Source organism: Perna viridis, chromosome 4, assembly GCF_037379345.1.
Source record: "Perna viridis isolate PV_CMFRI_1.1 ecotype Kerala chromosome 4, ASM3737934v1, whole genome shotgun sequence".
Taxonomy (NCBI): Eukaryota; Metazoa; Mollusca; class Bivalvia; order Mytilida; family Mytilidae; genus Perna; species Perna viridis.
The window spans coordinates 30,393,621-30,418,584 of record NC_142448.1 but is presented as its reverse complement, the minus strand read 5'-3'; the positions used below and the strand labels follow the sequence as shown (position 1 = coordinate 30,418,584).

The following is a 24,964-nucleotide window of genomic DNA, read 5'->3' as shown; positions in this document are numbered from 1 at the left end:
TCCGAAGTTTTTTTTAGGTAGCATATTGTACAGGACATTCTATAATTGATAATCAAAAAAGAACACAATCTTAAGTGTCTGACATGGTAATTGTACACATCAGCAACAACTCTTTCATGAGCTTACGGTAGTCGTTATTACTAGCCACCATATGCCTCATGATCGGTGATGAGGCAGGAACTACCAATTATAATTTCATATTATGATCAAACTGAAAGCAAATTTACTTTCAAATCAAATATAACAAGACTGGATATGGTAAACATGTCACAGAGACAACCCTAATGAGTTGAAAAATTTCAGCTCTGGGCCACCCATGGGTTTTTTCATGAATGAGGAAACTCCCAAAAAAACAAGGCAGGCTGTAGCTGATACACAGATACAGTGAAATAGTTTCCCCCATATACTCCAGCAATATAAAAGTAAACTGAAAGTAAAACTAAAACAATACAATACAGAGACCAGAAATTTATGACTTGAGACATGTGCAAAAAACAGTTGGGTTATAATACTTAGGCATGATCACAATACTCACCCTTTATAAACCTGGCCACTGTGGCAAAAATATTACACAATAAAACACAACTTAAATTTGGTACTAAAAGGTCTGAGCCCCATGATAAAACAGAAATAAAAACTGATAAAAAAAGTATGTTACAAAAAGGACTACTAGCAGTTAACGGACGTGCCAGCTCCAGACCAGTAAAAAACCTACAAAAAGTTATGCCCTCACTGTATGTAACATCAATCCTAATTCTTTCCATGCGGGATTAAGAACCATGTTACACCATAAGGCCACAACACGTTTCATGTGATTTATATGTGATTTACATTGGCCCAAGCATCCCAAAACTTGCTGGTCTGAGAAAATTCTTGACTGTTAATGTTATCCATTTCAAAGACTTGGGAGTTACCATGGAAGTCCTGAATATTCCCAGACTTGGTATTGTTTCAGTTGTTTGGCACTCTGGCCAGATATAACTTAAGAATGTATATACTTGTTCTGAACCAAATATGGATTTGGTTATTGCATGAATGTATATACAATGAAATGAAACCCTTAAAACAATGTTATTATTTTTTAATGACACACAAACAGAACTAGCACATACTATGTGTCTGACAAAGCATAAACGAAATGTTATCATAACATACCAAAAACAGCAGTATACTAACTTAATAAATAGCTTACATAAAATTCACATAAAACTGTACATAGTCTTAATTTGATACATGACACTTGAAAAATATTCTATTTGTGCAAACTTACCCTGTCCAAAAACACAGCTTAACAAATAAAAGATGTATGTGACCAATAAATGTGATGAATGGGTGAGTGCTTAAAATGTAAAATGCAGAAAAAGGGATTTGTTATTCTAACATACATATTTTTTTTTAATTGGATGGTTCATGTTGCAAAACATGACAGAAGCATGATTTTTGTTCTGTCACAATAAAAAAGACATGTTCTATCATTCAATATCAGTCTGTGTTTAATATACACAGACAAGTGAAATTTGCAAATAAAACCATTTAGAAGCATTCAAACTAAGGTTTCAGTTCAGTGAATGAAAATTCTTTTGCTAGAGAGTTTCATTACAATTCAAAGCATTCAGATCACTGTACACTGAACAAAGTAGCATTAATTTTGTTACCTAAATTTGCTATTAAAACAAAACAGCAGATCATTTATCATTAAATAAATTTAAAAAAAAGCACTTCATAACCCATGTCAGCTGACATTAATAAGTGAAGCTGAAAATGCAGAATTAAAATATATTTTGATTGTCATGGAAAAGCCTTCTGCCCTATGAAAGTTTTTTGATAACAGTGTAATGATGGAGAGTTTTATAGTACATAGTCAATCATTACTGGTAAAGCTAATCAATAAATTCAAGGCTAAGGCTTAAGGTTTATAATGTTTGTTTGTTTGTTGGGGTTTAAGGTTTATAATGAAATTGATGCTAGAATTCAACAATAGCACTATCATTATTATAAGAAAAATTAAATATAGATTCTCCTTCAGAAATGAATGGTTTGAGTTTTTTCTTCACTCGAAATGAAAAAATTAAATTATCAACTTGCAAGCTTTAGCGAGCATGTTCAAATTATTTATTTATGATAGAGAGGGGAGAAATAATTTAAATCAAGAGTAGGCTGGAGGAGAATCAGTTTCTCTCATGTCAAATGGCAGGGAAACTCTCGCAGAAATTTAATCACTGGCTTAGAATGGGAGAAAAATGTTTCTAATTCCTTATAGTTACTTATTTTATCTTATTTTAGTTCCTTGATTACATGATAATTACCTGATGAACTTCCTTAAGTAGTAAACTGGGCAAATGATAAAGCACCACTCACTTTATTAACAGGGGGCTGGTATCAATTTGAAAAAAAATTAATGTTCCAAATTTTTTTTTGGGGGGGGGGGATTTTTGTTTTACTAGTCCATCGAAAAAAAAATAAATTAATGATTCTATATTTTCCCCATTAATTAAAAAGGCAGATTATCAAATAAAAATATTGATTTTGGTTGCTGCTGAAATATAAATAAAAATTGGGCACAAAAAAAAATTCTTAGCCGATATTAAATTACAGGCCCCCCTCAGGATAAAAATTGTAGGTGCCTAAATTTTCTATCAAACTTGGTATAAAATTCCTCTGCAATGATAGAAAGTTTTAATCTCCTTAAAAATTGTTCAGCTCACAACCTAAGACATTTCATCAGGTATCAGGGTCATTCAATCAAAAAAAACTCTATTAATGTAAATAGCTGTACAAGAAAAGTCAAATCACATAAGTATACAACCTCATGTTTAAACATAAGATAGTACAAGAACCATCCGATTGGTACATTCTATGTCTAACTTCTCGGTAGACAGAGGGTAAAGAACACAACTCTTACAAATCAATGGAACGTTTGTATTCATTATTTTACATGAATTTCACCTAAGCATCTAAGTAACTTGGACTAATTTCATTCCGTTTCAAATGGAAATTTGATAGGCTTTGGTGATATTGAATATGATACAAACATATCACTGATTTCAAGAGTTATGTCCCTTACCCTAGGTCTGCCTCTTTAATCAATAATAACAATGTACAGACATACAGATATTTACACAAAAAATGGTTATTGCTGCTGGTAGTAATATACAAAGATCAGGTGGTCTAAAACACCATATATTTACATATAAATAAATCACAATCATAGAATATTGCACACAGAATACAAAAGCTGCGTTAAAACTTAATGGATAAAAAATTTATGGTGATAATGCAGACATAAAGGAAAACAGGATTTAAAAGGTCCATCATGGTTTACAGGAGGATTTCATGTCATGTTAAAAGGTAAACTTTAAATTCTGAATATTACTTTATGTATCATATTTAAAAAAAATACAATATAAATATAATGAGATTAAACTTATATTGACAGGTAAAATATCTTTTTGACCAAAAAGTTTCTTTGGACTTAGATAACCTAATTAACCATGGCTACAGTAGTAAAACTATTTTCTACTGTTATGCGAGAACTGCTATTTAATGGTATCAATGATTTCTGAATTTACACTCAACATTGTTGAAGGGTTTATGCTGACAACTTCATTATGGTCCCCCTTGAAATGGTAATGTATATGCATAAATGTGATTTATTGCAAAGGAAAAGTAAAATGTGTCCGATGTGAAAAAAAGACATGAGGTTCTATACTTCCATGGCTCCTATCAAATCCAAGAATCTGACAAAAAATCCTCAGCACAAATATTAGCTTGTTTTATTCTTCAATGGAGTTTTTAACGTGTGTTGTACTAATGGCATGAATACAACTTAACTGTTTACTAAAATATGGCAAAATGAAAGGTATATTCTTTAATGATAAAACTGACCTATCTGATATCAGGAGATTCCTGAATAATAACTGATATTTAAATCTTACATGATTTTATAATTACTCATATATTTGTGGAATACAAATGGTTTGTGACCTTGTTCAAATTTTATTATTTTATTTATTTGAAAATAGTAAATATATGTACATATTATTAAATTTGCTTTTAAATTACCATTTGTTTCTAGTACAAATGAAATCAGGAAATAATTTAATTTCAGAAGTAACATGCTTTCTGATTGGATAAATAATTTTGTCCATTATCTCTTAGACAAAATTTTGTAATGTGACTTTGACCTCATCAACTTTTTTTAATTATATACTCATTACATTTTGATACTAAAAGTAATTCACTGTTTTATTTTTTTTTTGTCTAATTGAATAAACCTTAATGCCTATGATGCACACTTGAAAATAACCTGGTACCCAGTTAAATGAGTGTGCACCATGTGTTTGAGGTTATTTCTTCATAGATAAAAAAAAATATAACAGTCATTCTTTTAATAACAAATTACCAGTAATAAGCATTCAGAGGGGTGTTAAGAAAGATAATTTAATTGATTTTATTACTTTTCCAGACTCTAACTATATGAATACAATAATGTACAATACAGCCTTCAGAAATACGAAAAAAAAAGAATAATTAGTACTTACTATGTAACTCTTAAAACTTTAATACTTATTTCACAACCTTGGTGTACAATGACCAACAACAGAGAAGACTCGTGTACTTCCTAACCCCATTTTCACAATATTTGGACCCAATTTAAAGCATATAAACATTCCTTGTTGTGCATCCTATCTATTTAAAGTGAGAAAAAAAAACTTGAGCTTGCATAACAGTGAAAAAAAAGCTTAAAAAATAAAACACAAAAAGTGATGTGCAAAAAGATCCTATAATAGTCTACGGAATGAAATTCATGTGCAATATATATTATTCAAATATAAGATGATGCAGACTTGAGTGTAAAAGAAGATACATGTAGTATACTACTAATTTATCCTAAAGTGAAACAATCTAGAGTATAATTTTCTGTGTGTTTTCCTTTCTTGAGTAAATGATTTGCCACATTAAAATATCTTCCAACGAAAATGTTCACATATGGCACAGCACCTGAGAAGGAAGTAACAACTAATTCCTCTTATCATTCATAATTCTGTCTTAATTGCAATTACATTCAAAAAACAAATTTCCAATGGTTCCTTTTTTTAAAATCCAACAACAGAAATTCAAAATCGTCATCAGATGGCACCTTTACAGATATGTTACAGCATTTTCTTGGCTGACATACTCGTCAAAACCGTCAGTGGTTGATGATTCCACTCTGTGAAAGAAACAGAGAGTGAATATCAAATTTTCGACCAAAAACTAGTCAGTATATACATTAGAGTCTGTAATGGAGGAGTTGTCAGAAAAAAATTCTTATTTCAATTGATAATCATGTAGTAAAAGAAATATGAAAAAGAAGCAGAAAAAAGAACACATAAATATTAACCAATTAAGTAAAGGTTCACTTTTTAAAGAACTATGAATAGGTTAATATTCTAATAATATTGTCAACTTCCTTTGACTGTCTTGTATGGCTCATAAATGATTTAAGAAAAAATGGATATAAATTTGACTGTGGACTAGTTATATACATGTACCGGTATACATGTGGTGATCTGTAATGAAAAAAAGGGGGCAAATATTCTTAAAAGACTAAGTTGTCCCCTTATTTTATAACTTTCCCAACCTTAGATACAACTCAAATCGTTTTTTTTTAATACAATGTTTGACTTTCAGAAAAAATTTTGGTTGTTTAAAATGTTCAAAATTGAAAAAAAAAATTCTCATGGGCCTTTTTCTTTATTTGCATGATCCTTAGATGAACCTGTACTTAAGTAGCAGTATTTATAAAAATCAGACAGGAGGTGATCCATGCATGCCAAAACCCCACTGAAGTCACTTTTACTTCTAATGAAAAACCAGTTATAGACCACATTAGTTTGTCTTTTGGTTGTTACACTTTTGAATAAAAAAAATATAAAGGTTGTGTACTTTTTAAGAAATTGGCACTTTACAAGAGTTACCGTTCTAGATTTGATTGATTAGAGAGGGAGATAAATGTATGGTCTACTCAAAAATACAAATTTAAATATAGAAAGGACTATTGTTAGGTAAAAATATAGGAATGTAGAAGGAAAAGCATCATTTGTTCAGTGGGTTTTCCTACACCATGAATCACCTCAACCATGGTCTGTGTCAGAATTTCATATGGACTTGCATACAGTTCCTATTTAACAATAATGACACTTTTTTAGAGAATAATGTCAACATGTAAAAGTAGAAAAGAGAGAACGCTTATAAGGCATCTTAATGATAAATAATGTATCTGATTATATTCTCAAAATTATCATGATTATAAGTTTTGGTCAGAATTAAATCATAGAATGACTTTTCACATTCGTATATCAGAGAAATGATAAGATTTCTTGAAATAAACAAGTAAGTATAAAAAAAATTGAACCAATATATTCAGATGAATGAGATTATGACTGAATCTTTAACCTGTATCTTGCCATCAAAACCTTGAAGCAGTACAAACCATATCTTCCATGCATCATGCCAAAACCAGTACAAAAATCCTATATACCACATGATGAGACAGAAAAAAATGTCAAAGGGGTTAAAATAGAGATTAGCTACATTCATTGACATACAAGTACCTCATGCAAAGAAAAGATAGATAAAATGACCAAAAGTACCAGCAGACTTTTATTATTCATAATAATAATAAAACAAAAGCACTAAAAGAAATGCATTTTTGTTACCACTCACCATCATATGATACAAGCCATTTTAATGAAGGCATTTAAAAGATAATTAATACACATATTCAATATACACTAGCAATTTAAGAGGGGGAAAATATACAAACTTTTACAATATAAAAAAAAACACTGACCATAGTTCTTCCAAAATTTGAAGATGAACTCTTAAAAAAATGATATAGAACCAATTGAAGTATTTACTCTACAACATGATTGACATACATGTATTTTGAAAAAGGACTGTCTTTATAATTTAGGTAGATGGAAGTCTCTGACACTTGGTCAAGCATTTATTCCATCTACTCTTCACAAAACAACCTTACCCAATTTACAGTAAAATAAGAACACAAACAAATCTCTAGTATAATTCAAGCTTTCTAGCAATCAAAATCCTTGTACATTCATTAGTACCTTAATCATGTCATCAGGTTGTATCATTGTATACTAATTAGTAACTTAATCAAGTAATCAGGTTGTATCCTTGTACATTCATTAGTACCTTAATCAAGTAATCAGATTATATCCATGTACATTCATTAGTACTTTAATCAAGTAATCAGGTTGTATACATGTACATTCATTAGAATCTTAATCAAGTAATCAGGTTATATCCTTGCACATTCATCTGTACCTTAATCAAGTAATCAGGTTATATCCTTGCACATTCATCTGTACCTTAATCAAGTAATCAGGTTATATCCTCACACATTCATCTGTACCTTAATCAACTAATCTAGTTGTTTATATCATACAATTATATTCAATATTTAAATTTTTATAGTGGAGAATTTTTTTTTATAAAAACTGGAGATTAATTAAAAGTGTAAATACTTATACAAAAACCAGTTTTATTTTACACAGCTTTTGTCATGAGACAGTACACTATAGTAATAGGCAATTCATGGTTTATGGAGACAGATTAATTGAGACTTACTTGTACATGTATTCGCCAAACAAAATTCATGAAAATTAATATAACTTGAAACTTATACAAACTTAAGTACATTTTTAAATCTTTTTTTTTTCAATGAAATTAGCACTAGTCTATAAAGCAGACCATATTTACATAAAAGACTAAGGCAAAACACAATAGGAAATCTCTGAGATTCCAATAGACCTATAACATTAAAAGTATCTGACTAGTAAAAAATAAAACTTAAAAAATATGGCACCCTGCTGCAACCTTTAAAGAATAAAAATAACACACCATGTACGAGAATCAGATCACAAAACCAGTCACACCAGGTATTTGAAAATGCATTTAAAACAAAAATAGAAGCAGAATGGGCAATAAATGGATAATAGAATGTTGCACGTTAAATCCTGTTCTCCTTTAAACCTTTGGAAGTATAATCTAGAGATAATTTGATACAATTCTCCAAAATGAATACCAGTACTCAGGATTGTAAACTGGGATGGAAAATACTTAGAAGTACATTTTGCTCTTTAAAGGATATACTTGACAAACTTTCTGTTTGATACTATGTAAATCAAAACAGCCAGGTAAGGGAAACAATTTTAAAGAAATTTTGCAAAAGTTATATACATGTTGCATAAACGTTTTTATGAGAAATGCGAGAAGCTACATCCAACCCTATAAACTTAAGGCTAGCATTCAATCAATACATGCTTGAATAAATATAGGACATATCACTCTTCAGCAAAAAAATTCACACGATTAGACTCCCAATGTGCATCATTCATGTGTCATACCGATTTTTACACCAGTGTTCCAATTACCGGCAGGTTGTCTGTCCTAATAAACAAAGATAACCTATTAATCATCCATTATGATTAAGTTTTTAAAGTGAAAAGTAAAGATCTTCGACAGCAACCACTGTACAAATGTACTTAGGTGATATCAATTATTTATATCTGTATTGTTTAAAACTTTTTATAAAAAACTGAGAAAAAAAACAAAACAACCTTTATCTATTTATATCTCTATTGATTATAACTTTTTCCAAAAAACGGGGAGAAAAAAAAAACAAAACTACATTATCTAACCCAGGGGCTACATGGCAGGTTTGGCAGGTATGTCGTACCACTTATTTCTGTTGGCACAGCATGCCATGCTTAAAATAAACAGGATATTTTACTCTGTAAATTATCAAAACAGGATTAAACATATATGTTTGTAACTAGGCCTCTGTAATCAGCTTTAATGTGCATTTCATAAGTATTCAATTTACCATTTTTTTTGCCCACTTCCATGTGATAATTACTGTTATATTACCTGTACTTTATATTCAGATGGATGTCACTGCATTTAAAAAAGTTATCAATTAAAGCTCTAATTGTTAAACACTTATAGAAGAATTAAATAAGCTGAATATTATTATGCTATTACCAAATATATATATATATACTGAAAATATTTTTTACTTCAAACTGTATGTATTCATTAATAGCAGGAAATTTCAATTGCAAATGCAGCTGCTCGAGTTAAGATTGTCACTTTAGAACGACAATACAGAAATTGTTGATTAAGGAACTAGTCAATACTGACTATATCACTGCAGATATAAAGATTGTCCTTTTATGGATCAATGGTGCATTTAATGTATTTTTGAACTTGATAAAATAAATAGTGCAACATTAAATCACACCAAAAATCAGTCCAAAATCATTTTAGTGGTGATATAATTAACATATATTTGTCTGTTTATGAATGAATGCAATGGGGTGTTATGAACTTTGACCAAGTAAATTACACTTACAAACTAATAGTAAGGTCACGTCACTCTATAAAATGCCCAAGAAAGTATTTCATAATCGTGGATTTGAAGACACAACAAACATCAATAAAATTCAACAATTGTGATTAAATGTCTGGTCCCTTCTTTTGAGACTCTTGAAACATTTTAAGAATTTACAATAATGTGGACTGGAGACAATCACATACTATACTCTGTAGAAGCATTAGCGTACTTTTTTTAGAGTTGTTTATGGTACAATGAGTTACCATTAACAGGTATGAAAGATTAAACTGTTTAAAACTGGTTTCAGATCAGACATGTTATTCCAAAGTGCAGCAAAGCTTTAACCATAATCTCTAAGTAAGAAATACTACAGATAATGATCAATGGGCTTCCACACATATCTACAGAAGAGTAAGCACTAGAACAGTTTTTGGTTTTTGTTAGTAGCCATTTCTCCCATGCTCCCCTCTCCATGCAGGTCATTACCATGGCAACAACAGCTACAGCACCATATTAACTAATACTGTTACCATAGTAATCATATCAACTGAAAGTCTGAATGTTCATTGTTATAAATAGCCTCCCTGTAACTGTACCTATCTGAAAGACTTCGCTGGACTGGGTTTCGTCGAACTGTAGATTTTCCAGCAGAAGGCTCTTCATCTTCTCCAATTGTTGTCTCGACGAGTGAAGGCTCCAATTCAGGGAAGGCAGCCAAACGTGATTGTATCAAATACACATAAGTCTTGTACCTCTTTATCTGTAAGAAACCACTTCATATGATTGCTAGCTTGAAAAAGCAGTGAGACCTGTCTAAAACAAACCCCATTTGAATTTGAAAAAAAAACTTGTTCAGTTTGCCAAGGTTCAAAATACATATAAACTGATATACTGTAAAATTATTACTGTTTGTGGGGTATCAATTTTCATGGTTTTCGTGGGTTTGTTTAACAACAAAATTTGGTTCCCAACATAGACAAACTTCCCATTCCTTTGTATAATAGAAGTATCAAATCCACAATTCAAGAATCTACAAACTGACGCTTTTTTCCTTAACCTTGAATATTGGTACCTACAAATAAAAGAACTTTCACAGTAATGGGACTTATAATGGCGTCTAGTTCAGACAGATTTTTAGTTTATAAAGGTTTTACTGTAAGAACATATTGTATCCTGCATAGTAAATTAAGCCATATCAAAAACTTATTATAAGTGTAAACAAATAAATATGCAAAAGATCAACAACTTCAACCATTAAGGCACTATATGTTGGTTCAAAAACTTCAATGATAACAAATTATATGCTAATTTACCTCGTACTCTAAGAATACTTCTTTTTCAACGTAATCTGAAATAACCCTGGCTTTAGCTCCTTTTTCTGGAGGGTATTGACGGTGTTCTTTCAAATCTTGTTCCATTTCTTCTGTTTTCTCTGTATGTTTACCTAGCTGTTCTCTCTAAAATATCAAATGAAAGAAGTTATTTTTATAATCACATGCAAACAATGTTTAATCTACTGAAGTACCAGTCCACATAAAATTCAGACACTAAAAATGGTTAGGTGATTCATGGTGTAGAAAAACCCACCAAACAAAGGATGCTTTATCAGTTTACATATGCTATACTTTCACATGACGATAATCATTTCTGTATTCAGATCTGAACTTTTTACAAAACCATACATTTATCTCCCACTAAAATCAACCAAGTCAAACCAATTCAAAAACAATAACTGTTGCAAAATGCCAATTTCATGTACCATCTATAATTTTTATCTGATAAGTGCAACAATCAAATGAAAAACTGAGACTTGTTATGTGATCAGTAACTGTTTCTGAACAAGAAATAAAATTGAATTGGTGGGTTTCTGACATGCATGAATCATCTCCTGCCTGATTTATTTAAAGGCTGATACTTAAATATAAACAGTTAAAACAGTAAAACCTGTCTAAAATGAAACCTTCTTGGACAAAAGGTTTTGTTTGATTAATGCTTTACTCAGTTTTAAAACCAAATTACAAATAATCTCCAAGTGTTTAATTCGGTGAATATTCTATTGACATGTACATGTTTTTATTCCACAGTACAAATGTATTTAGTTCTAAGACAAAAAAGATTTTTAAGTCCCTTAGCGATATTCTGTTCAAACTCTTCCAAATATGAAATTGATTTACACATCACCTAAAAGCTGTGAGATCACAGAAGAGTCTATATTGTTTTACAATATACAATTAATTCTCGAAACTTAAGCAAATTTAAACAAAATCATGATCATATCTTTTACATTGAAAACCTTTGTTTACAAATTCCATAAGTTTTGGGGTTCAAAACAAGACTTGATATGCCCATCAGAAGACAGAAACAGTACCATTACCTACCAGATTAAATCTAGTATAAGTTGCTGGAAGTAAAGGCCTCTGAAATTTTCTCTGTGAACCAACACCACCCGATAAGGCAGGAGCAGACAAACTTGCTGATACAAAGTTAATTGTATCAATCCAGTCCTGAAGTTCTTTACTGTCACTAAAAGTATATATACAGTTGTTTACTCAAACACTGTGACATTGCAGGAATATATAATTCATTGTAAGTTACACCATAGATATTTATATAATTACTTTTTAAATAAATAGTAAATTCGTTGCATATGCATATTAAAGAAGATAAAACATGATAGAAATAAGAACGAGTGATGTTATAAACACCAAAAATTCTGACAGCAAAATTGTGTTACGCACAGTTTTTTAGTGGACTGCTAAATCAATTATTTCTCAATCTCATTATTCCTGCTCAAGAGAGGAATTATACTGCACATAAGAAATCAGATATAATCTAATTATATGCAGTAATTTACCTGTATTTATAATAAGTTTCATAATTCTGTCCCTCGCATTTCAATTAATCACTTTGTTGTATACTTGAGAAATTTGATAAACTATGAAATGTCTTAGTTTGTAAAATTATCTAGATGACACTGTCAGCTTCATGTTAAGTTTGTTTAAAAGTAAAAGAAACTTTTTTTATTATTTCAATATGTAAAAAATGGACAACTAAAATATAAATTGGCAAAGATAGTAAGTGATTTGAACCTGGTTTGAAACATAAATTCAGCCCAGTCAGCTGTCTGTAATCGAAAGACATGTTGCTTCTTGGTATAATCTGAGGCTTTCAGAGCAAGGCTGTGGTGGATTCTAATGGCATTCTGAGAGCCTTCAGGTAACTGCCCCTTTTTCATCATGTGTTGATCTTTGTACAGGTACAAAATCATATCTTGCAAACTGGCGTAGTACATCTTCCATCCTCTTTTCCCAAGAGGTGCTGTAAAATCACAAAATTAATAGTGAAATATTTTTCTTATGTGTACAACCATTAACCAAACTTAACATTAACAAATATTGTACATGTATTGATTTTGCGACTAAATAACAATTTCCCAGCTATTAATTTTTGTTTCAAGGATTCTACACATACTTTTTGTACTAAGGCCATACAAAAAAAAAAGATTCACATGCCATTTTTTTCTAAATTTGATGTGGGAGGGAGGCTTATATTTTTTTTTATCACAAGCAAGTTTTCTTTTTTTTCAATTGAACAATTCTGTAAACATACAGGATGTTGAGAAGTAAAATAAAATACTCCATGGTATTAAAACTTTACTGGAATATGAGATGTGACAAGAAATAAGAGCCATCTCTCCGCTATGAGACATACTTTCGGTTTTTATGATCAATGTTAAATAACAGCCTCTTTCGCATCAAATATTCTACCTTTCTGTCAAGCACCCAGACAAATTCTTTAACTAATTACTACTAATTATTTTTACCACAACCTAATAATGCATATAACATAACTTGAATTTTGTCTCAGTACATCATGTGCAAGAGAAAAGTTAGTGATGCCAGCAAGTTATACTTATCTTCTGCTTTCCATTAACAACTAATAAGCATTTAATACTTACTTTTCTTTTTGTCAGGTTCTTTACAACACTTTCTCATAACATATCCATGTTTAAATTCTGTAGAACGATTGGGGTCAGGCACCTAAAGAAAGTTACACTTCATGTTAGGAATATCAATTGAAAGCAAAATCAAGAAAACCAGGTATTAGACAATAATCAAAAGGAACAAAGACAAAAGGAAAATAAACAAACACAACAAAGAAATAAAATAACAAAATAATATGCACAAAGAAACAAAAGTAGAAGAGAAACCCAGATTCCACTGAATAACTGGGAGCAAGGACCAGATGCATTGGTAGTGTAAAATTCTGTATGAGTATATATAAGGCAGATATGGCTGCTAATGATGAAACAGTTGATTGACATTTATAAATACGGGAGTATATGCTTAAGGGAAAAGATGGAATTTTTTTTACCGAATTAAAATGTTTAATTATTTTCAACATGCCTTGTTTTTAGTACATTTGTATATATAAGCAAAATGATAGGTTTTCATAAAGATTTAAGAAAACATAAAAGCACCATATATCTATTTACTACCATCATAGCAAATTAATTACACCAAACTTTCATAAAAAAAAATTTCATCTTATATGAGAGAGAATCTACTGTAAATCTGAATTCATTAACATAGGGTATTGCCTTGCCATTCGAAACTTTTTCAATTAAAAGTTTTCTAAAAAAAAACTTGTTTTCTTCAAATCTTTGTTGAAGAATGTATGAATTTGGCACATGATTTAAAGATTACATTGAGATATTGTTTGAAACCAGTACTCAAACTGTCAACAGAGAATTTATCTAGTTTGAAAGACAGCCATGCCATGATCAGGTTTTCTTTGTTAATAGATACAAGATTAAAATAATGAAAAGAAAAATATTGAAAAATCTACTTTAAATGCTAGTCAGAAAGGGAGTTTAAAGTGAAGATGCAGCATATAGTAATTACTCTAATACATAAAAATAAACTTGTCAAAGAGGGCATAATTAAACCACCAAGACACTACAGGTCATATTGTAGCTACTATATCTTACATCAAGATAAGGATTATGTCCTACAGGTACAGGATTGTGTGGCATTGTTGTGGAGACTGGTGCCATTTTCTCTTCTATATGGTTAGGTTCATCTTCTGGGAAGTCTCTGAAATGTCATTGTAACAATTTTATCTATAATGTCTAGCAGTTTGGCTGATTTGGCTGCAATGTTATTTGAATTTAAAACGTAGAAAATTATGATATCCAATTCAGTCAAAGAAATAAAGCAAGCATATTTACAGGGCAGTCGGACCTGTAAACATCCTGTATTTACAGGACCAAACACAATTTTACACAACCAAATTAAAACATGAAAAAACTTAATGTACAACACACTTCTTGACCAGTGATATATTGAGTGACTGCTGAAAGATCAGAAGAGATTCTGAATGAAAAGATAAAAACATCGGCAAATCAGCACACATTTCGTGCATGATCAATTTTAATTCTAAAAATAGTAGAATGCATCAACTCAAGATAACAACAAAAAGGTCAAGATATGGACATTGCATATTTTAATTCTAAAACTTGTCCAATGGATCAAGGGGAGATCACAACAAAAAAGGTCATACATTATACTTCGGTAAGGGCTAAAATTTCACTGGACTGTCGTACCTACAAAATTTTGTGATATATTGGACAGCAAAATATATATTTTACAAATAATGGTCCGTCAGAGCAGTGCAAATTTCGATAACTGCCAATTACATGTACTAGGCTTATACTTATCAAACATAACAAATGAGTATTGATCGATTCTGAATTTTTACTATACTGTTCCTTTACTATCTTTTTTTAAGTAGAATGAGATTAAACTGAACCATGAATTGATATAAAAATCATTAATGTCAATGATAAAATCCTAAACTCAACTTTTCCTCAACTGTGACTATACATCTTTAAAAAAACAATAAATCTGTGTGTTAAATAATACATACAAAGCCCACTCTAAAGCTTCTTGTTTAATACTGTGGTAAAGATTCTTTAACACTTCCTTTGGAAAGTTTTCACCATCATTTAATTCGGCTAGATTGTCTATAAATTCAGAACAGGTCATTCTCTTCCCAATATTCTGCAAAATAAAAAAAAACAAAAATATTCTTGAAATTCAACATTTTAAATGATTTTTCCAATCATTATTTATTCTATGTTACAAGTTTTCTTCGTACACAATGAAAACTGAATTAGTGATTGTATGTACATGCAGGTGTACAATAACAAAAGCATAAAGCACAAGTAGTCTTTATGGGAGCAACTAAATTTTTGATAACATACAATGTGATATCAAGTCTTTTTTTTTTCATCAAAAGGACAATTAATTCAATACATGTTACAGCACATACAAGGATGAAGTTCAGGAGATAGAGTAAGTTTTCTCTTGATTAAATAATAATTGCCAGAAGAACTGCCTCGATTGAGCAGGCAATTTAAACTTCTATCAGATAGATTCAAATACATGGAATAAATTGCAGCAGATAAACTTGTCTTAGAAAAGGTTATTATCCTTCTTAATGGTCCAGCTAAATACCTTAGCCTATGCCGACTAAAGAAGTATATCAGGCAATTGTCATTTACTCAAAGGACGATCATCTCTATCCCCTGAATATCAAAAACATCAACAATGTACATATACACACTGTGAGTGTGGTAACTAACTGTATTCATTTCCATTTCAATAAAGTTGAAAACTGATTTATTCAATGGGTCATAGTTTTCCTTTCCTAACTTTGTCTAACCCGGACTTGACTTTTTAAGAGCAACTCGGCAGGTGTTTCTAGAAAAACAGAGGACACTTACCCTACCGGTGGACCTGGTCCATGCTCCCTGTTTTTAGTGGACTCCCAGTTGCTCATTTGCTTTTGTTACTTTGTATGTATGATTTCAGTTACTTTATGTTCTTTGTTGTGTATGTCTGTTTTCCATGTCTGGTCTTTGTCCCTGGATTACATTCTTTTGATTACTGCAATAACCTTGGTTCCCTTCATTACCCATCCAATGAATATTTGAGCACTGTTTAACAGTAACTCAGTGTCATATCTTATATACATTCTTTGTATTATACATGTTAATGCCATTATTCATTATACGTGTGTGGGAAGTGATTTTGTTCCTTGTTTTAATAGCAGTCCCAACCCTTTATTTTTGGGAAACTTTTGCCATATTTCAAACACATTGGGAAAAAAAGAAGGATATACCTTATTTTGGTATGTATTATGTGCACTTTTTTACGAAGAAACTAATTTCAGACATTGGGGGTGCATATAATACACCCATACAGCATTTCAACACATTTTTACAGACCTAAGAACGGTAGAAAATTAACAACCTCGAGGGAGTCAACATCGAATCAGAGACCACTTGTGAGCTGCCAAAGCATATTTATGGATTTTTCATGTGTTTTTTTTTGTTGACTTGTTACTTTTGTAAGCAAAGATTGTCAATAAAATCTTCTTGAACAGAATTTGGTTTTAATTTATTTCTTCCCAAAAGAACACGGCAGATTATGTTTACAACCGCCATACTTTCCTTTTTGTGTATCGATTAACTAATATTGAGACGTTGCAAAGAGTATTTAGATGTCACTGATTATGGTTTCACCTGTTAATTTTATATCTAACAAGCAATTGACATGTTTGTTGAGGGGATTAATTAATCATGACAAGGACACAAGACAATTAGTTACCGGTATTATCAAAGGAGATTGTAAATGGTTTTGTGATGTGTATATATTGTGTCTTTACAATGTTTACAACTTGTTAACAATTTGAAAGAAGTAATTAAAATACACACAAGTTTAAACAATTCAATTACTGAATAACAAAATCTTGGGCACACTGGTCATAGAGCCCTAAAATATTTCCATTGGACAAAGTAGTTTGTTTCAAAAAAAAAATACCATTATTTACGCATCGTATTGAACTCTACTTCATAGTTATTGGATATTCTACTTTTTGAAAATATTGGCTTCCTTTTTTCAGTGAACTAATATCAAAATCCTTATCCAACATAAAAACTATTAATTTTAAACATAAACCCTATATGTATCCCCGATACACATCGGAGAAAATTCTGCATCTCATTAACACGCTTGGCCAAGCTATCAACATACATGCCCTATTTAATGACCGTCTGCATTGTTCACTCAGACCCCTTAATTGACTGTAGTAAAAACAGTCCTTCAAGAATCAGCAATCTTCAGAAATTTTTTACTCTCAATAGAAACCTTTCAAAGGTAATCAAAACATATGTCCAAGCTGACAATTTCAGCTATTGTCTATGTTATGCATTTCTTACCCAAATAGTATATGAATACACACAAACACGAACAAAACAGATAAATACAGAAAGTAACAAAACAATATTCTTTATTGAAATAAATACACAAAACAGACGAAATGGTCCCTTCTATTTACAAATAAATTAAAGCCAGAAATGTTTGTGATTCTAACAAGTTACGCAATTTTCACTGCGTACAATACATACATACATTGGTAAAAAAATTTTTACATCAACTTTTAATGGAAAAACCACCTTGTGCATTATACATAAATGCGCACTATACATACCAAAATATGGTATACTAGTCATATGATGATTCTGAATTTCAGAACTGAAAACCAATACCGAACTGACTCAAAAATGCACTCCCAATATTCATTAGGTTACAACTTGCAAAAAAGGTCTTAAGGTACATTTCACAGGCTTCTTTACCTGGTTTTCAAAAAATTATGCCCTTGAGAATTTTCCTCCTTTTGAGAAAATATTTTTCAACATTTTGGGAAAAATATCAAGGGGAAACAGTCGATATTCAGCTGCCATAAAAGGGTAACAAAATCACTAGTGCGGGGATAGATTTATTTAAAAGGTCCTAAACTAATGTACATACATTGTACTAGATACTTACAGAACCATGCAGATCTGTATTCAGTAACATTATTGCACAAGTAAGAGTGTGACAGGAGTCTGAAAAATAAAAAATTTTATGAACTACTGCGAGGTACTTTATTTTACTTCAAAGTTTCTTGTTTGTTTGTTTACATACAAAAAAATCAATGTAATTTAGACTATTTACTCCTACACAGAAATACAATGTTAACAATAATTAACCAGAAAACTGAATCATGCAATTCACATATAAAAAAACTCATTTTAAGACAGCCTCAGAAACATTTTTGTGTCTAGGAGACACAAATGATACCCCAACACATATATGTGTAATACAATGTCCTCAATAATTGGGCATATATAAAGAAAAGATGTGATATCCCAAAAAACACGTTATGTAACCCTACAGAATATTGAAATTGATTTTGACTTATCAATTTTAATATCCATAGGGTTATGTGGCATTTAATTTATCTCCCATTTATTACAATTAAATTATCCATTTTCCATATTTCTACCTTCAGGTGTTAATCCACATATGGACAAATCCATTCAAGAAGTACATTTGTATATAAAGAATCATGATTTAACAAGTAAATTGAGTTTTTACTACATATACCTATTAACAAACCAGAGGCATTAGTTAATTGGTATTCATGTGTTCTAGTGAAATCTTAATTGGATCACACCTTTAGCAATGCAATGGTCTTCCGCAATGTCATGAATACAATCACCCATAATTTTTTTAAATAAAAAGCTTTAACCTTATGAGAAAATAGATATCTTGTCATTTAAGAAATAAATCATGGAAACTCCATTTCATCATTCTTTTACCACAGACTGGCCATTTATATTGCACTGGTTTACCCGAGCAATACCAAGAGGTTAAATAATGACATAAATGGCCAGCCCATGGTAAAACAATGAAAAAATGGAGTTTCCTTGATTTATTTCATTTCTAACAGGACTAGTTTCTTCATATTTTTAAGAGACGCAGCCTATATTGGTCATGTGGCAGTGGTCTAAAGAACTTTGAAGCCTGTCATATAAGAATTACTACATTTTTACCTTCAGAGTTGTATATCCCTGGATTACAATCACAGTAACGTTTAGAAAAGTGTGCCAGCACTCTCTCTCTTTCCTGAGTTTCACCTGCTAAACTAAACTGTTTTAAAAATTGTCTTAAAGCAAGATCTAAAGTACAGTCCATAAAATCAAACAGCTTTAAATATTCCTCTGCCACTAAGGTACTAAAGTCATTCCTGAAAAGAGAAAAAGGTCAGCTACCAGTACTTAGAGCTTTGAATGAAAAACATAACACAAATATTCAACACCACACAATGTCTCATGCAATTGCATATCATGCCAAAGTACTTTAACCCAACCACATTTTTTGTGCCTGCCCCAATCAGGAATTCCTCTCCTCTGTACAGCTTGTTTGTTTTCATCTTTAATTTAACTCTTTCACTGTACCTGTATATAATGATGTTTTGGGGCCAGCTGCAACCTAAACCTTGGTGTGAGGGTTTCCTCGTCATTCACTGAAGATGGGTAGCTTAGGGCTGGCATTTTCAACCCAATGGGGTTGTTGTCTCTTAGACATTAAAACCACACCTATTCTTGTTGTTTTGTCAGAAACCCACAGTTGATTACACCTTGATTGTACTTTCCTTTTCATCATCTGTTAGTTTCAGATGATATTCAAAGTACAAAATTTTGATATCTTTTTGAAATGTTTACTTTTGTCTTTGTTATTAGCTTTTGAAAGTAACGAGAGTCAACAGGAGAACTCCTGGTCTCCTACAGTAGTTATCTATCTTACATTTTTTTCTGTTAGGTCTGACACAAAGCAGTCTCTACAACAATTATTTTGCTACCGTTTTGTCATAAAGTGCTACCTCCATGTATCCAGTAGACAACAATATTGTGATTAGAACAACAATGTTCTAAAGATTTAAACAAGAACATAATAAATGTATACTAGAGTCTATAGTATTGATATTGCACCAATTAACTATTTGATTGACTACTCCATAAGACCAAAGCAAACATTAATACCCTTTGTTTATCATAAAGTTTTGTATTTTTTCAAGTACAAAATATCAATTAGTTTATAGTTGTATGTGGCCATAGCGTAAAACTGTTCTTACTTTTTACTTAGATGCCTGGACACATCAGATTTTCTGAAGCCATCCAGCTGATACAACCTTTTAGCCAGCCTCTGAGCTGACGGACGGTCAACACTAGTTGATGGAGGCTGATATTCTAACAAGTTAGGATCACGTGATGGGTCAAATGAATCCCTTTCTGAACCCCTTGATGAGGAACTTGAGTTCAAAGAGTCATTCATACTTAGGTTTGATTCTTCATCATATCTTTCTGATACAGAAGTGTCATATTGATGTCTGTGATTAAAATCATCTCTCTCATTTGATGCTTCCCTGCCCTTAGGTATCTCTATGTTTATAAACCCAGGTATAAAAGCTTTGTCACTATTTCTATGTTCTGGAGAGTTGTGTAAACTCCTTGTTACTTGGTCATCAATGGTTTCGATAGTTTGTGAGCCACGTTGAGGTATCTGATCTAATGAGTATGCCATATTATCATCTATGTCAATGTCAACTAAAGCAAAACCATCAGATTTCAATTCTTGGCTTTTACTGGACCTAACAACAAGCTGATGTCCAGATTTATCAAGGATAATTTTTTCAGCACTCTTACTTGTGACAATTTTTGATTTTTCATATTTTTCAGAACTATCAGATTTTTCTGGCGAAGTTGATTTCTCTGAGATTTCATTTCCAGAATCATCCAATGGACTATCAGGCCTTGTTTCATCTCTAGTACTTTCATCTAGAGGTGACGTCAACCCAGAATCATTTTCATTATGTATAACAGTTTGTTCTGAAATGTCTGACTTCATGTCTGATGACACAGAAGATATTGAACTACTAGCTGCAGAAGACTGTGACTGGCTCATAATATCAAAGCTTGGTGGATTTCCTTTTGTATCCTCATTCTTCCCTGTACCTTGAAGCTCCAAAGTGCTTGACCCAGACAACTGTTCCTGGTCTTCAAAACCTGATTCTGAGGATCTCTGAAAGTTTTTGGTCAGCTTGGGGGAATCCTGAATCACATCATTACTTGTCTGAGGAAGAGATTCCATATCAGCCGCAACACAAGAATCAGAACTGTCAGAAGCATTTCTACTTGATGCATCTCTTCTTGTTTTTTGTGATGCTGTTGTTCTTATAATCATATCGCCAGTCATAAGAAATGTTTCAAAACCTTTCTCTTTCTTCTCATTGACATCATTAGATGCCTCTCCATTCTCCTTTTCTGAACTTCCATTCACACTTTGACTTGGTAAATGGAGATCGATCGACCCATTCTGAACAGCACCAGTGGTTTTAACGGGGACAGGGATGCGGGACAGGCCATGAGGTGATCGGTCAACCATGGCAGGAACGGCATAGGTCCAGTTTAACCTTTATCCATATACAGCATGGTTCTAATTTCCAACCTGAAGTAAAATAAACACATTTTTGAAAAAAGGGATTAAAAAGGGTATATTTTCTGAAAATAGTTCTTGGGCCCACTTTTTAGAAATAAAAAATTATAAATTACTTGCTATTTGAGAGGACAAGGAACTAGTACTAATACATCATTTGAAGTATTCAAATATCTTAAGTGAAGTGAGGGGAACAGGGAATAATTCTGTTATAGAGGTAATCCATTTGAAATTTTGCAAACTTTTGATTAAGATGAAAAAATATTTGCCAGATTTTATGGTTTTTAGTGAAATAGGAAGATAACCACTTGACATATGTATATTGTTTGTTTGTTGGGGTTTAACGTCCGAGCAGCAATATTTCAGCTATATTCAGACATTGAACATGAAATGGATGATAAAATGAACATGAAATGAAAAAAAGAAAGGATGGGTCACAAGGATAATAAGGTCGACAAATTTTGATTGCCACTGGAAAAAGGGGGGATGGGTAAGGTCGGGCAATTTAGCCTCCTGTGGCGGAGCGCAAAGGTTCCTACTCCTATCGAATACCACAGCAGGGTTCTTTAACGTGCGAGGAACATGGCATCCTTCCCAACACGGTGCACCACTATGGTTTGCGGTCAGGTTTTCCGTATTATAGCCTGACAACCCCAGCATGTAACACGCCAGGGGTACCCCATTCCACCACCTGGGGCACACATCCCAGTTGCTCTGTGGGCAGAGCGCCTAGCCCCCGGCTAGGTTTCTGAGCACTATTTAGTCGCCTTATACGACAAGCTTAGCACTGCTGCAGGCCTATTCTTTTAACACCCGGAACTGCACGGGGCGAAATATGTATAAAACAATGATAAAACTTTCAAATACTGGGCAACAATGGTTATTCAATATATAAGAAATTTCCACAGAAAAAAACTGATTAAAAACATTATTTCCTGTCTTTGAACTTAGCTAGGTGTCAAACAGTCCTGGCCAGTAAAATCGGCCTAGAACTCATCAAATTTCATATTTCAAAAGCCAGACAGGCTTGTGCAAATTTTACAGTTGTTAGGTGCACCTTTCCTTTTTTTTATAAGTCATTCCTGAAAGATCTGAATCAACTGTGAGATTTTTTATATCCTAGTATTTATTACCGGATCTTTTTTGTATGAGACATTGATATTAATGACAAGACTGAAGGAACATCGACAACTCTATGCTCAGTTTATTTGAGAATAGACACTGTTATTGGTCAGTTCTACTGACGCATGATTTAATGTGGATACAAATTTTTGTTTCAGTGTGAGTCCCGGACATTATCATTTTTATCAACTGTTAAAATTAACTCTTTAATTATCAATCGATGTCTAATCCCTCACTGTTTATTGAGCACTAGAATCAGTTCAATTGACTAAAGTGACAATTTTATTACTCAAAGCTACAGTTCACAACAGGTGTCAAAGTTTTGTTTACACAATTACTTAATCCACTAATCAGGAAATTGTGTGGCTTAAATGGACGAGGTTGGAGATCAATAAAGGTCTAATGCTGATGGTAATTTTCTGTTGTGAATTGTAAACTTAGCTTCAAAATAGCAGCAAAATATTATTTCTGTATTATTTTTGTAAATCAAAGTTGGGTGCAAACTAAATGTAGGTAATTGGTCACTCCATATGGCTGTTGCTTATCAGCAATATTTAAGATCTTCAGACAAAAATTTATACTATCAATTAACTCCTCAGAGACCAACAATGAAAAATGACACAAACATGTCTGCTTCCAAAGTTCACAGTTTAAATTGTGCAAAAAAAAATAAAATCCCTAACCATTTATCTTGAGTACAAAGTTGAAACAGACTTTTATTGGCTTGTAACAAAGTGATAGTGATTTTTTCAAGTCATTTTATTTTTATTTACTCAGATAACTAGAACCATGTTTTGTGATTGTTTTGCATTTATCATTTAATGAAACAATGAACAAATTGGAAATGGTTAGGGATTTTATTTCTGCTTTATGGTTGTTGCTATATCAAACATGAGTCAAAGCAGAATTCAGCACTTACTGGAAGGTTTATCTTTAAAAAAAACCTTTAGCTTTCATTTCAGTAGATTATATATAAGGTTAGTAACATTGTGATGAATCTTCCAAACAGCCATCAGTAATCCTGGATGCATCACATTTTTCATTAGACATACAAGATATTTTTTGGAAATCACCATTTTGAAAAGTGGTGAGTGTAGAACTCAACATCTCTAAATACTATATGTACCAAGAACTCTGAATAATATTTAAACTTTTATTGGTTATCCATTTTTTTTGGGCCACTAAAATGTGATACAGACTTACAATTTTTAGAATTTTACAAGCCCAAATGGCTTCTGTCAAAAAAAAGTTAACCATTAAGACTAATGAATATAATTTCATGTACTACATCTTTATTGAGATAATGCAAGAAATAGCGTTAATCCATAGAATTTTTCTACGGAATCATTTATTTATTTCACTACACAAGGAAGTAAAAGGGTAAAACATGAAACTTGTGTTTTCAAATGTTCAGGAAGTACAGTTTGTAGATAAAATGAATTGGAAATACTATAATAAAAACTTAATTGTAAACAAAATTGAAATTGGTGAATGTGGTCAAATATTTCTTCAATTGATAACATTTCTTCAAACAAATACCCTCCTTATATTCAATCATTGTTGATAGTGAACGTATGTCGATATGTAAAATCAATTATCAACATCTTTCGAGGGAAGGTAAAAACCGATTCAAACACAGACACCAGGCACAAAGGGTTTAGTAATGATACCTTACATTTTCTTCATAACAGCCGGTTATTAAAGAATTTATATTCGTGAGAGTCAGAAAAATGTGAAATTGTTAAATACTAGAGTATAAAAGCAAACCAAAAGGAGAATTAAGCAGATTTATAGGTAGCAAATAAGCCACTTCACCTATTTCCTCCCAGGAGCGATTAACAACCGACCCGGTTCCGGAGTCCCGGAAGTACAAATTCTGCATGTAACGTTCGAAAAATAGAACAGAACATTTATTTTATCAACACAGTTCACTTTTGCTAAATTTTTTTTGTATTTATCAAGTGTATTCTGTATCTGTTTGAAATTCCGCACCTCCACTTCAAAGTAAATTATGCTTAAAACATTAGTATCAAAAGTTCAATTTAAAAGGTAA

The 24,964-nt window shown here is 31.7% G+C and overlaps 1 protein-coding gene across 3 annotated transcripts; it reads right to left on the bottom strand.

Annotated features, from left to right (window-relative positions):
* Positions 1-1,066: 1,066 nt before the first annotated feature.
* Positions 1,067-24,775, bottom strand: LOC148619699 (PH and SEC7 domain-containing protein 1-like). 3 transcript variants are annotated; one of them, XM_088579905.1, is made up of 13 exons: positions 24,727-24,775; positions 20,429-21,801; positions 19,347-19,540; positions 18,298-18,356; positions 15,332-15,465; positions 14,394-14,499; positions 13,362-13,443; positions 12,493-12,721; positions 11,782-11,926; positions 10,717-10,860; positions 10,000-10,163; positions 8,415-8,457; positions 1,067-5,212 (listed from the first exon to the last, which is right to left on the bottom strand). In XM_088579905.1, the coding sequence occupies exons 2-12, from the start codon at positions 21,736-21,738 to the stop codon at positions 8,421-8,423; spliced, it is 2,604 nt and encodes an 867-aa protein (XP_088436031.1). In that variant the 5' UTR covers positions 21,739-21,801; positions 24,727-24,775; the 3' UTR covers positions 1,067-5,212; positions 8,415-8,420. The 3 variants fall into 3 exon arrangements, with proteins under 3 accessions (XP_088436031.1, XP_088436030.1, XP_088436032.1); XM_088579904.1 differs by lacking the exon at positions 8,415-8,457; XM_088579906.1 differs by lacking the exons at positions 1,067-5,212; positions 8,415-8,457 and adding an exon at positions 8,465-8,964.
* Between the last annotated feature and the right edge of the window lie 189 nt (positions 24,776-24,964).

Coding starts and splice junctions, on each gene's coding strand:
- LOC148619699 (XM_088579904.1), bottom strand. CDS start 21,738: ATGGTTGACCGATCACCTCATGGCCTGTCCCGCATCCCTGTCCCCGTT. Junction 14,500..15,331: donor GAAGCTTTAGAGTGGGCTTT/GTATGTATTATT, acceptor ATGACATTTCAG/AGACTTCCCAGAAGATGAAC. Junction 11,927..12,492: donor GAATTTATGTTTCAAACCAG/GTTCAAATCACT, acceptor ATATACTTTTAG/TGACAGTAAAGAACTTCAGG.